General features: G+C 47.7%; 1 protein-coding gene across 5 annotated transcripts in view; it reads left to right on the top strand.

Moving 5' to 3' along the window:
- LOC143367403 (uncharacterized) overlaps positions 1 to 12,401 on the top strand; it is a 57,205-nt gene that overhangs the window by 12,250 nt on the left and 32,554 nt on the right. The window contains exon 1 of one of the 5 annotated variants that reach the window (XM_076809184.1): positions 10,501 to 11,716. The exons of the other annotated variants lie outside the window; for them this stretch is intronic. Within the exon in view, the coding sequence (XP_076665299.1) occupies positions 11,682 to 11,716 (35 nt within the window). The 5' untranslated portion in view covers positions 10,501 to 11,681. Of the gene's footprint in view, positions 1 to 10,500; positions 11,717 to 12,401 lie in introns of those variants that run through there. 5 annotated transcript variants of the gene reach the window in all.

Below are 12,401 nucleotides of genomic sequence, written 5' to 3'. Positions count from 1 at the left end.
AACGCTGTCATTACACTTTTATAGTAATTCGTAGTGTCTCGGGGACGCAAAATGTTGCAGCCACGCTCGATTTCTCGGCACGTACGGAATTACCGACAAATACACGAAGTGTACTGTAAAATGCGGACGTGGCTTGAGTGGTGAATACACTACGCTGAGCGAGGTATAAAAAGCTCGTACGAATCGGAAGAACGTAAGCGAACGATTTGTTTCTAAAATCGCTTCCCTTCCCAAAGATTCTTCTGCTGTCAAAGAACGATCTACCTAACGCCAAGTAGACAAATTGAAACACTTTTCCGCGTGCTTTCACATGCGTATAATTCGATCACTACCGAAATTTAATCGCCCAATCTCGCACGAACGTGCTTCCTGGTGCACGCGGTAAACTTTGCTCGTGCCGTTCGACTTTCTTTGCTGCCCGTTTAGTGTTCTTCTACCCCAGCAACGCGCGGCCAGGATCGAGGAATCGTTCGCCCATGGGATCGTTGGAAATCTCGTTTCAGGAAAAGATACAGATCTGGAAACGGCTTCTTCGAAACCCGATACACTCGATTTCGCCGCCAGAGCAAATCGATACAACGCGCTTCGGACGCGAGGTTGTAAATCTTCGACAGTTTAATCGATATCCCGTGATTTTTACCGCGACGAGGTGTCTCGCGAATAGAGTTGCGAGGTCAATCGGGGAAAGTCATAGCTGCGAGCCGGTTGGGGACCCGAGAAAAATCCTGCCAAGCTTCGGAGCGCCGCTAGCAAATGCTCTCGCTGTGCTGACCTACATTTCGGACCCGCTGATAAATTTCAAAGGAATATTAGATGTACCCTGGCTGGTTTGCCTCGAGAATCAAGCGGGCATTCCATCCGGCACGGTGTATCGGATTCTAGAGCACCCGCGAAACATTTCAATTGCAATAAAAAGGAGTACAGTAGACATTGGCGCGAAAGCTTCCTCCATTAGTTCTCTATTATGCTAGGGGTATTACCAGGGGCAGATTGTGCGGCGATATTCTTTACACTTTATTCGTATGGAGTATACAGTGGCTCGCATTAATATTCGGACACTTTTTGAAATCGCATAACTTTTTCAGAATTGGTCGAAACAACTTGAGTTTTTTTGAGAAGCTAGAAGGATTAGTTTGCTAACTGACGCGTTTCGTCGTTTTGAAAAAAAATGTATTTGGTTGGAATAGCGAAAAGAATAGTAAAGGTCGATTTTTAAACTTTTTTTTGTGAGCTTGTAATGAAAATTCAAAAAAAAAACAACTGTTTGTAGATTGCAGTAAGTTGTATACGTGCCTAAAATTTCATCAAAATCGGTTAACGTTGCTCCGAGCTACAAACGTTTAAAGACCGCAGAATAAGGTCGAGAATCGCGAAAATTCCCGAAAAATCGACCTTCACTATTCTTTTCGCTATTCCAACGAAATATATTTTCTTTCAAAACGACGAAACGCGTCAGTTAGCAAACTAATCCTTCTAGCTTCTCAAAAAAACACAAGTTGTTTGGACCAATTCTAAAAAAGTTATGCGATTTTAAAAAGTGTCCGAATATTAATGCGAGCCACTGTATACATGTACGGAGTTACGTATCTTCTCAGACAAAGTTTTCTCCTCCCACATTAAATTCTAGTGGTTCGGGGAAAAGGTTGCACTAGATGGGAACAGATCTCCCAGTCTTTCTCTTTGACAAACAAATAACGGACCGCAGAAGCTTAATATTTCGAGTTCGTCTGGGTACTCTCTTCCGAACTCGTCTTAGTCGCTCGTAAAACGCAAAGGAACGGAATAACAAGGTATCGTTTAAAGAACCGTAGGCTTTCTTGGAAACTTAAAAGAAGTGATTCGATCAACTCGCCGGTTCCAATTGCATCGAATCAACCGTAAGAATGGGATCGCTGATTGCTTCGCCAGAGGTGGTCGTAATCGGGGGTAATCAAGTCGTGAATTTCACCTAGTGTATCAAAAGGAAACGAGTTCATAATGCCCACGGTCCTGTGAGAACATCGGTCCAGGCTTGGGATTCTATAGGTTCTAATCTTCGCGCGAATCGACGAGCCGCGCGACCTTTCCGAAAGGATCCGCCTGGATGCTAACGCTGGAGAAGAGGAGACCTTTTCTCGTTCGTGTTTCCCTCCGCTCTAACGAGCATCTATTTGCACGAATTATTACGTCACCGGCAACATTAACGCGGGCGTTAATGTCGTAACGGCGTTACAGATAGAATTAGAATCCGTTCTATGGTAACACGAGCTGGTTTATCCCGATGATTTGGTAATTCAGATGGCTGCAAGTATTCGCACCGTTAGAGGACAATAACTCGTATTCTAGACGGCACCTCGTGTCGCAAACGCGGATCGAAAAATAATGAAACACGATCGGTGGTTTGGTGTACGTGTACGATAAACACTTTGGCGCCTTGGGCGACTTAAGTATCCCGATGTATTGTGGTTAGAGCTAATGAAATCGAAGGCTTCAGCTCGTCATGCGATTATAATTTGTGCTCACGCTGTAATTAGTTTCTGTTTGTCAAGCTTAGCGCGGTTGACGCTCAACGTAGTTCCCTCGCTGAGAGACTTACAGCATCCCGATATAAAAGTGGACATTTCTGTTTTATTATAATCACGTGTCATCTTCCTCGAGTATGAAAACGCAATTCTTTCTCCTCGTGCAATCCCCTGCTCAACCTCTCTGTTCCATCCTTCAAGTCTTTACTCCTTCACCCGGGCATTTCTGAGCTCTCTGTCATTCGTGAATGTTGATTTATTAAGAAGCGATCGTTGAAATGATTCGTAGAGCTTCCTGCCTGAAGGGGATTAGGATTATCGCGACAGATGGCCAGTATGCGCTACATGTGCGCCACGAGGGTCCCAAATCCCAAACGACTTAATGAAAGCTTATTCATTATCGGGATTGGTCAGCCGTTCCTGGAAACGAATGAACGTACGATCAATTAATTCTGTACGACACTGTACTGCAAATCCATGCGGATTACAATCAAGACGGCCTACACGCGAAACAGGCTAGGTCACTTTCAATTAACCTTCGATACGCGGAGCAAGGAATCTCATTTAATTAGTGCCCGGTGACTGGGATTAGCGATAAACGCGACGGACGTTAATCGATCGTGTGGGATTCGAGTCTATGAACAGTCGCGATGAGGGAACAGTATCAGAAGTTACGACAGCAGAAACTACTGTCGTTCCTCTATTTTGATTTCGACGAGCGAACTAATCAGAAGCGCTGTTCGTGACGAGAAGTCGTTCTTATCGGGAAACTTTGAACCCAACAAAAAGGCACAGAAACCTGCTGCAGAGTTTGTTCAGCGTTCCATGCACAGTGCTCTGACGAGATACTGATTAACATTCGCACGGAATTAATTACGCGCGAGCGTGCTCATGCCCCATAACAATCGGGCGAATGTGGGCTCGCCATTAAACGGACTGATAAGAAGTACAATTTCAACTGGTATAAAACAGTTCAGAGTTTCTATCCTGACTAGGGAATACAATCCCGGGATAAGGTATTCCGGCTGTTTTATGGATTCTAAAAATCACGGGATTTGATGTAAATAATCCCGAGCGTGATGGGATCTTTTAAAAATGTGAATTACTTTATGAACACCCAAAAAATATAAACATAAACAGAATAAATAAACGTAGTCATTTCATAATAATAATAATGAGTTATTTAAATAATAATATTAAGTCGCATATAACTAACTAAACTATATTTATGTTTACAATGATATTCCCACTTTCCGCTATTTCGAAATCGTGCGAGTTGCAAATCGCAACTTGCCTGAACACGTAAACATTGTAGATATGTACCTAGGGTGCTTTGCTGTTCCTTCGTTCGCATTTCCAAAAAATCTTCATAATGGTTTACTGATATTATCTACATATTGAGACTTTATTATTCTTCATTAATCTACTGTTTTTATTGTTAAAAATGATTTTAGCTGATTCTTCAGACTAACAATAGAAAGTAAGTTTGTTTACTTTAAACAAAGATGTCGAATTTTAACACGTAATAAACCATTTTAATTACAGAAATTCTCTATTACCCAATCCCGGGATTAATCCCGGAATCCCGAGGTAGACTTTAAAAAATCCCACAACCCCGGGATCGTGAATAACGACCGGGATTGTATTCCCTAATCCTGACGCGCTCGCTCGGAGATAGGTAGTAAATTTTGCGTGAGCATGGCGAAAGTAGCGTCGTTACGAGAGCCGCGCTCATTATCAGGGTAAAAAAGTTGTTTCTTACGGCATCAATTCGCATAACACGCAGCATATAAAAATCGTCACGCATCCAGTCACGTTTCAACTGATTCGTATCCGACGAGGGGCCTTGCGGGGCTTGGCGATATTTAAAGCTTCGTATTGATCACTTCGCTTTTGCATCAGTGACCCCATTGAAGATTAGGTCTGACATATAAGAGACCAACCGCACCCTGAACGTAACAAATTTTCAATCGATGCAGAAACGAAAGAGGCTAAGTGTACAGGCGTAGTAAAATAATGTTTCGCGGAACGGAGAAGCGTGTGGTAAAAATTAGACGATTCCGATACCTTCAAGGAGGAAGGCAAACGAGGAATGCACTTTTACGAGCAGGCTACAATCAATGTGTGAATAAGCAGGTGAAGCACCGCGGTGATGAGCGCGCAATTGGATCATTTCCCTCCCGAATATCTTCGCCTCTTGTCCGGCGTTATAAAGTGAAGGGATACTTCGATGCTTAAAAGAAACGAATGCTTAGAGGCAACGAGGGTTTACGCAATCGTAGGGAATACGGGATAATATTTCAATAAACGATACCATGAATCTAGCAACGTGCAATGTATCAGTCGTCGCCAAGAAAGCACCGTCTCGTGATTAAAGATCACGCTGCCCGGCTAAAAAGAACCATAAATCAACGTAACGAGCAGTACGAAACGACGTTTGTATCCGTAACGCCGGCAAATGTCACGGTGACTGGGCTGTCATACAACTTTTACACCCTGGACGTGTGCAAATGTTTCCTCGAATAGAGACACAGTATGGTCTTTCAAGCGCTCGGTTCAAGTCTCGATTTCAGCGTTCATGCCAGCGCTCGTACTCTAATAATTATTTCAAGTACGAACCAGAACACTTGCGATTAGTATATCAATACTAATGTCCTCGTACACAGAGCGGGGAAGAAATTGCAGTCGCGTCTGCTTGTACGATTAATAGAGGGGCGAGGGTGAAACAGATCTGCGCCCGTTCGCACGTTAACGAGATCCCGCCCCGATCGTGAGTGACGTACGATTCACGGATCCAAGTGGATAGATCCTGGATACGACGTATATAAATAAATTCTAATCGAGCATCGTCCAGTCGTGTGCCATTATCCCCGGCCTTTTTCGCTTCGGTCGACACGCCGAGGCCAATTTATTTGTCGAACGAGCGTTGTTCACACGCCGACGATCCACAGGATCGATAGATCTTTCCTTAGCCGGGCGAACTTCCGCGAGACCGCCCCGGGAAAGGTCCGTAACGACCAATTTCACGGCGAGACCTTCCCGAGGTGGCCGACGAAACTCGATCAGTGCGGCGTAATGCAATTTGCCTCGGTGGTTCTGAACTTCCAGCGAACCTGCGAACTGTTGCTTCTGCAAACAGACCCAGGGACACGTACGCGCGACAGTTTCTCACCAACGGCTTGCGGTTTCGTCGGGGTCCTGCAGCTTGTGCGAACCAGCGGCATTTCATTGATACCGACTTGAATTCGGTTCGAATTCACTTGCAAACCTCTCGCCAGCAACTCCATCCCCTCGAACCCTCCCCCGCACAAGTCCATCATCTCCGCTGACTAAAACATTTCGCGGCAGAACGGCCACATGGGCGGCCCAATTTCGTGGATCAACGGCGGAACAGGGCAAGCCTGTGCGCGCTCCTAAAAGCGCAAGGGGTCCGGCGTTCAGCGCGGCCCTAAAGGTAACCGAGTGCTCAAGGCAGCCACGGCGGAAGCGACGATTTTAAGTGCGGCCTGAAAGACATATTTTTGGACGCGGTCTATATTTATCCTGCTTGGTGCGCACCTATGCGCAGGAGAGGCGCTGAGCGATTTACGCGTCTGGAACTCCCGGCATTCCGCGCGACTTTCTTTGTGTGTCCGTTCCCCGTGACATTCCCGCTGGACGCGGACGCCACGCGCCGCCACGGAATCCCGCTTATTCGGCGCGCATCGAAAACAGGGCCCACGCGGCTTTTCATCCCTCGCCCCCGAGCACTCGCGATTTATGGGGCCCCGCTTTAAATTACGCCGCCGGTTACGCGTTACGAATCACCCGGAGCGATCGGGGCAGCCTGCGATTTACGGGGCGCGTCGGCGAGACGCCGCGCCGCTTTCAGCTGTCGAATATGTACGCCCGGACAGCCGCCGCTCTAGGGGCAAACTGACGGGACAATCGGGGAATAATTTACGTACAGCATTCTGTGAATCGCGGTGCGACCGGCAAAAACTGATTCCTCGGAAAACACGGGTGGGAAATGCGGGATGAATTTTTCTGATTCGTCGAGAGATTTCTGGGTGAAGTGAAGTTAAACGTGAATGTATGCTCTGTGTGGTATGTTATAGGGGCCTGTTGCTATATCTGTTGGCTCCACTTTCCTTCATCTGCAATTGTTCACGTTGTGTAGGGGGTTGAGGCGAAGGTAGTGGTGTATGTACTGTGCTCCTTGTTTTCGTTATCAGTATGTAAGAAATCGTTTATTCTGGTTGCTAGTTTGTTCTGGTTCGCGGCATTTCGCGATCCACGCGAAGGAGAAATTCCTGCTGTATTTTGAATGGATGCCTGCGAGTAATTTCCAGGCATTCCACGCTCGCAGTTCTCAGTTTGCGCGAGCCCGCTCAAATTGGCGCCACACCAAGCAATCTAGAGCGGTTATTAAGAAGCTCGCCCTTAACGATTTCATTTCTAGGATGCGTATTACCGAGTCGTTAAAATAGTCGAAACAAGGCTACGCTTCATTTCTGCTGCTATTTAGTAGAAGCGCAGGCATCCCCGTTAAACTATCTCTGAAGCGTTCCAAACGTATATTTCTATAATTATGCGCCATATTTTCCGTAACTAGTTGTATTAAAACTCGTACGAGTTTTGTGTAAGAAGCATAAGATGCTTCTTGCGAGTTCCATTTGAAATTTCAGATCACAGGCCTCAAGCCAGGGCTTGGAAACTGTTATAATATCGATTTCGGTTCTCCGAACGGTTACGAAGAACCTTTATTCTGAATAACTGTTACGAAGAAACGAAATTTCCAACTTTTATCTGTTTCAGTTACGGTTCCTATTTCCTTCCTCGTATCGGTTCCATAACCGTGATTTTTTCGGTTCTATATCGGTACCGAAACGGTTCTAGAATCAATTCTTGTATCGACTTTTTCCTAATTGATATCATTAATTATTGTAGCTGCAGATTACTGTATATGTGCATATTCTTTACAAAATCCTTATAGAAAAAGAAGAAACATGTACACATATCATATAATAAAGTGCTGAAATAAATAAATCAGCTACATACTTTTTACATTCACACACACTATATCATTCAGAATAGGGAGTTAAAAGTTTCTCCTGTTTCTATAAGGATTTTGTAAAAAATATGAACATCTGCAGCAATCTACAGCTACGATAATGAATGATATCAATTAGGTAAAAGTCGATATAAATTCTTATTATATCTTATCGATTCTGGAACCGTTTCGGAACCGATATAGAACCGAAAAAATAACGGTTATGGAACTGATACGAAGAGGGAAATAGGAACCGTAACCGAAACAGATAATAGTTGGAAATTTCGGTTCTTCGTAACAGTTATTTGGAATAAAAGTTCTCCATAACCGTTTTAATCAGAACCTTTATATAACAGTTTTAAACAGTTATTTTCGGAACCGTTTCAAGCTCTGCCTCAAGAAAAAGACAAAAATATATATATATATTAAATATTAAAAAACAGCCCAAGCATCACCCAATGCCACGATCTCGAAATCCTAAACTATTCTACCATAAACGTTCCATTTCGGACTGTTTAATTAAACCTCCACAGAACAAGTCGATATAAAACGGCTACGATTTCCATTCGTAATCCCGCAGGAGCCCTCTCTCTTCCCCATGAGCGATCTCGAACGATATTTCACGGAATCACTTTGCCCCCCCCGCGGACAGTTTCCAGGTCACTTGGCAGCTCGAGCGATCCGGAGGAATAGAAGAGGCCTGGATGCCTAGCCACGGAAAGCCCCCTCGGCTCACCAACATCCGGAGTGTATCCAAAGCCGAAATTTATCGCGGTTATAATTCAGGCGAGCGCAGGGGCGAAACTTTTTCGCGGCGTTCTGCATAGTTCTCGTTCGCACGCCGCGCCGGGGGCCTGGCGCTCGGATTGATCCTGGCTCTTGCTCCTCGATTTACTCGATTTTACAGCAAAAGCCGAGCTATGTGGCCGGCGGCCAGATTCTCGAGTGCTCGAGTGCTCGAGTGCTCGCGGCGCGTTATAAATGCGGTATTCGCTTAGTGTCCCCGCATCTCATCACCTAATAGCGATAAGCCCGCGGATCATAGGCGCTGGCTGCATTAATATCGCGCCTCTCGCGTTCAATCGCTCGTTAACGCTCCCATCTAGCGCCGCTGAAGCGTAAACACGGCGGATTGTTGTTGCATTTTGTCGGTTAATTGCCGTCCCTGAGCAGCCATCGGCTCGTCTGTCGGATAATTAGCGTGTACACGTATTTAAGAAAGACCCACGTCGACAGATCGCCGCGGCACGTACGCGCGGAATAATTGACAGGGAAATCAATCGGTTGGCAAGAGGGGGCCTAATTGCTCGCTCGCTAATGGGAGCAACGGTTTCGTTACGCGCGAAGGGTAATTAAGCGGCACCGCGCAGCGTCCGAGCAACCGAGAATTTGACTCCTCCGTATGAACGATAAATCTCCACTGGCCGCTCCGTTGTTTCGTTTTGCCAGACGTTCGACCGGTGTTACGTCAGTTTTGATTAACCGTCGCTTAATCGTTTCTGGATGAACCGCCGCGAAAACGCTATTAATACTGCCGCCTTTCGTACAAACGCTGAGAAATGGAGGGTGCGTTTGTGATGTATGGCGAACGCACAGGCAATGAGATTGTCGGCAAATATATAAATATGTGTATTCGTTAAATTGAAAGTGTAATTTATCATCGTATCATTGCTATGGAGTATAGTTCCATTCGAACCTTTTTTACTATCCAACGTATCACGGCAAATGGCTTGGAACATAGCAAATAAGTTCCCCTTCAATTGCATGCTACACATGGCGGTGAGAGCTTCAATTTATCCGTTCATTGTGCAGATAACATGGCGGTCAGCCAGCTCGCGAATATTTTGCAAGCTTGCTAATTACTCTCATAACGATCGCGCGGCATACGCTGCACAGTTTCCATCGCGCGTGTTTTACGTCGATGAAACACGAGAAATTTATATCAAAGGCTAATTACACGGTACACGTCGCCGCTTCCTCGTCTCTAAACGCTATTAAAACTTCGTTGAACTACGTACAAAATACACGGCGCCGGCATTAATTAAGGGCTCATTAATCCGGACGGAAGTAGGCGAATTCATGTTTACCAACAACAAAGAGATGCAGCTCCCTACTCGAAGGGAGCAGCTCGGAATATAAAGCGTGTTAGAAAAGTGTTAGAAACTTTCTAAACTCATGTCTCGAAAAAATTGCCTTCTAATCTTATCTCGCACAAGTTCAACAGGGACCTGTTGTCTCAGTCGACGCCCTAAAATTGGCAACAGTTAATCTGAAACGCTATTAAAGCGTCCAGAAGCTGCAAAATTCCGGAACGTCCAAAGAGTCCTGCTTCCAAAATAGTATGTCGAATCGATTAGTTGTGTCTTGAGCCCATCGCTGCGTATCAATCGAGCTCCATTCTACGGACCACCACCTGTGTGTACGTGTGTACACAAAAGGGTCCGGGGCGGGTGTTCGTGCGCGCGCGCGCGTTCATATGAAACCTGCGCGCCACGAGGTAAAGCCGTCAGTGCTATTCGTCGCCGCAGTGCGATACGGTCGATAGAAGAAAACGTGGCCGACAGTCTCCGGTGGTTGCAGCTGCCGCAGACACCGCCGCGACGCCTCTATCCCTCCACGTTGCCGCCGTCGTGGTTCTGCCCCGTTAGAAAATTTCCCGGAATCATCGCCCTTCTTTGTGCGGCGACTTCTTTCCACCCCTCGAACCGAAGGGTGGCCGAGGCCACGCACGCCTGGCGCGCTTCATTCCGCTCGGGGATGCCGTGCGTGTGGCATCATGCGGCAGAAACGCTCAGATAGGACTCCTGCGAGCATGAGGTAAACGTGGCCGTTGCTCCAGAGGATTACACCTGGGGTTGGGAGGGTGGTTGGGTGGGACTTCCTCGTGGAACTATCGAGTATATTGGCACACGTTTTGGACCGACACTCTGTAGCGTCCTCTCGATTCCTTTCATTCCTTGGTTCGGTGATTTACCTCCGTCATCGCCAAAGCAGATCCTCGTTCCGAGAAGCGGAGCATCGCGTTATCCGGGTGCTGGGAGTTCCATCTCCAGGAACGGAGTTACATAAAGTCGCGGCGCTCCTCCATGCCTCCCGATGCACAGTTTTCTTCGGTAGCGAGATAACTGCCGAAGATAGCGGAGGTTCATTACTCAACGTGATCCGAGAAAGAATAAAACGAGTGGTCGTAATCGTCGATCGTTCCAGAAGCTCGCCGCGGCTCGACGGGGAGGGAGGCGAGGAGGAACGGCGCGGAAGCGCCAGGATATAGGGCGACGCGGTCGAAAGTGCACGCCGCCCGTGTCACCGCTGAGACTGTTAACTGCTGGTGCTGATACAGAACGACCGCGTGGCGAGCCGTGACATTGGACTTTCGTTGAATTTGTTGTCCGCGACGAGGCGGCTCGGGAGCGCGCAGCGCCGCTCCGATCGCGAGTGCCGGCGCAAAAATCGTGGCACGAGGGATCCCCGGCCTTGACGTGACAGCCGGCCATCGATCACTATCGACATCTGGATTAAGCGAACTGGAGGCACGTACGCGGGCCGCGCAGCTGCGTGAATCAGCCTCTGCGACGTTCGTCTTCAAACGTAGGTAACCGCGGGTCTGGCTGAAGTTCAGTGAAGTGCGCGAGATTAGCGGACGCGTGGATCCCTGATCCTAACCAGGGTACTACGAACGTGGTTGCAGTTTATGACAGTTACTGAAGACTTAATCGAATAGTGACTATTGAAATTATTGACCCGCGCTACTGAGTGATCCGAAGAATATAAATTTGCTCGGAGATATGTATATACATCTCCGCGGTGGATAGACCACGTTGGTTCCCGAAGGGTCCCAAGAGCTAGACGGGAGGAGGACGAAGGTGGGCGGGTGGTCTGGCGCCAGGAGAGCCGCCGATCGATTTCCGGCTGGAAAGAGGATGCTCCGTTTTGCGACGTGGCGATCGAGTTTTTACGGCGTAGTCACGTGCCAAGAAGCAGCGTAGTTTCTGCGGCACCGAGAGGAGGGGGCCCTGTGGAGCTGCCGCTGGCGTGGGGGAACCGAACGAAGGGACTTTTCCCGAAGCGGTCACACGGCGCCCCGGCGTCGTCGTGGAAAATCGATTCGCCGTGTCGGCCACCCCGTTGCAACCACCCGCCGCAGTGCAATGACCTCCAAACCGGGAAGGTCCTACAGCGTGAGGTAAGAGGATCGCGGCAGGGCGAAAGGGGAATAAAGAAGAGGGCGGAGGGACACAGAGACGGAGAAAATAGCCGGTTCCCTTTGCCATACGTCGCCGACGTCTACGACTTTCGCTCGACCTTTTTCTCTATTTCACTTCCGGCCGCGTCTTTCCGTGGCTGGATTTTAAACCGGGCCGGTCTAAAGTTGAACGCCAGCTTTAAGGGTTCAGCGCCGCGATCGGTCTGCCGCGTGCTCGCGACCGCGTGAAATTTACGATGCGCGTCGTTTATAGGGAAACGATCGTTCCGTTTCAGAACCCTTTGCCATTTCGTTTTTGCCGCGCGCGCGAGCCCAGCCGAGGTGCGCGTTGCTGCTTCAGGTCGTAAGGGATGAAATAGAGATCACTTCTGCGAATGACAGGCGGGCTTAGCCTTCCAAACGACTCACCTCGCTCCCGTGCTCGATGCTATTGTGAGAAACGTGGAGCACCGTGAGTCCATAAGATTGCTTTTCAAACTTTTATCCATCTAGTCCGTTTGATCCTTTTTTTCTCTCCTTAATGAGAGTACAAGCGCGTGGTTGAAACTGTAGAAAATGGAGACCACCAACCGGCACGCGCAATTTTTCACGTTACAGATTCCTCGCGGAGCAGTTCCGCGCGGCGGAACGATTTTCTCGTTCGGCTCGCGGTGATTTGCCACGT

This window comes from Andrena cerasifolii, chromosome 3, assembly GCF_050908995.1.
Source record: "Andrena cerasifolii isolate SP2316 chromosome 3, iyAndCera1_principal, whole genome shotgun sequence".
Lineage (NCBI taxonomy): Eukaryota > Metazoa > Arthropoda > Insecta > Hymenoptera > Andrenidae > Andrena > Andrena cerasifolii.
This window is presented reverse-complemented; position numbering and strand designations above follow the sequence as displayed.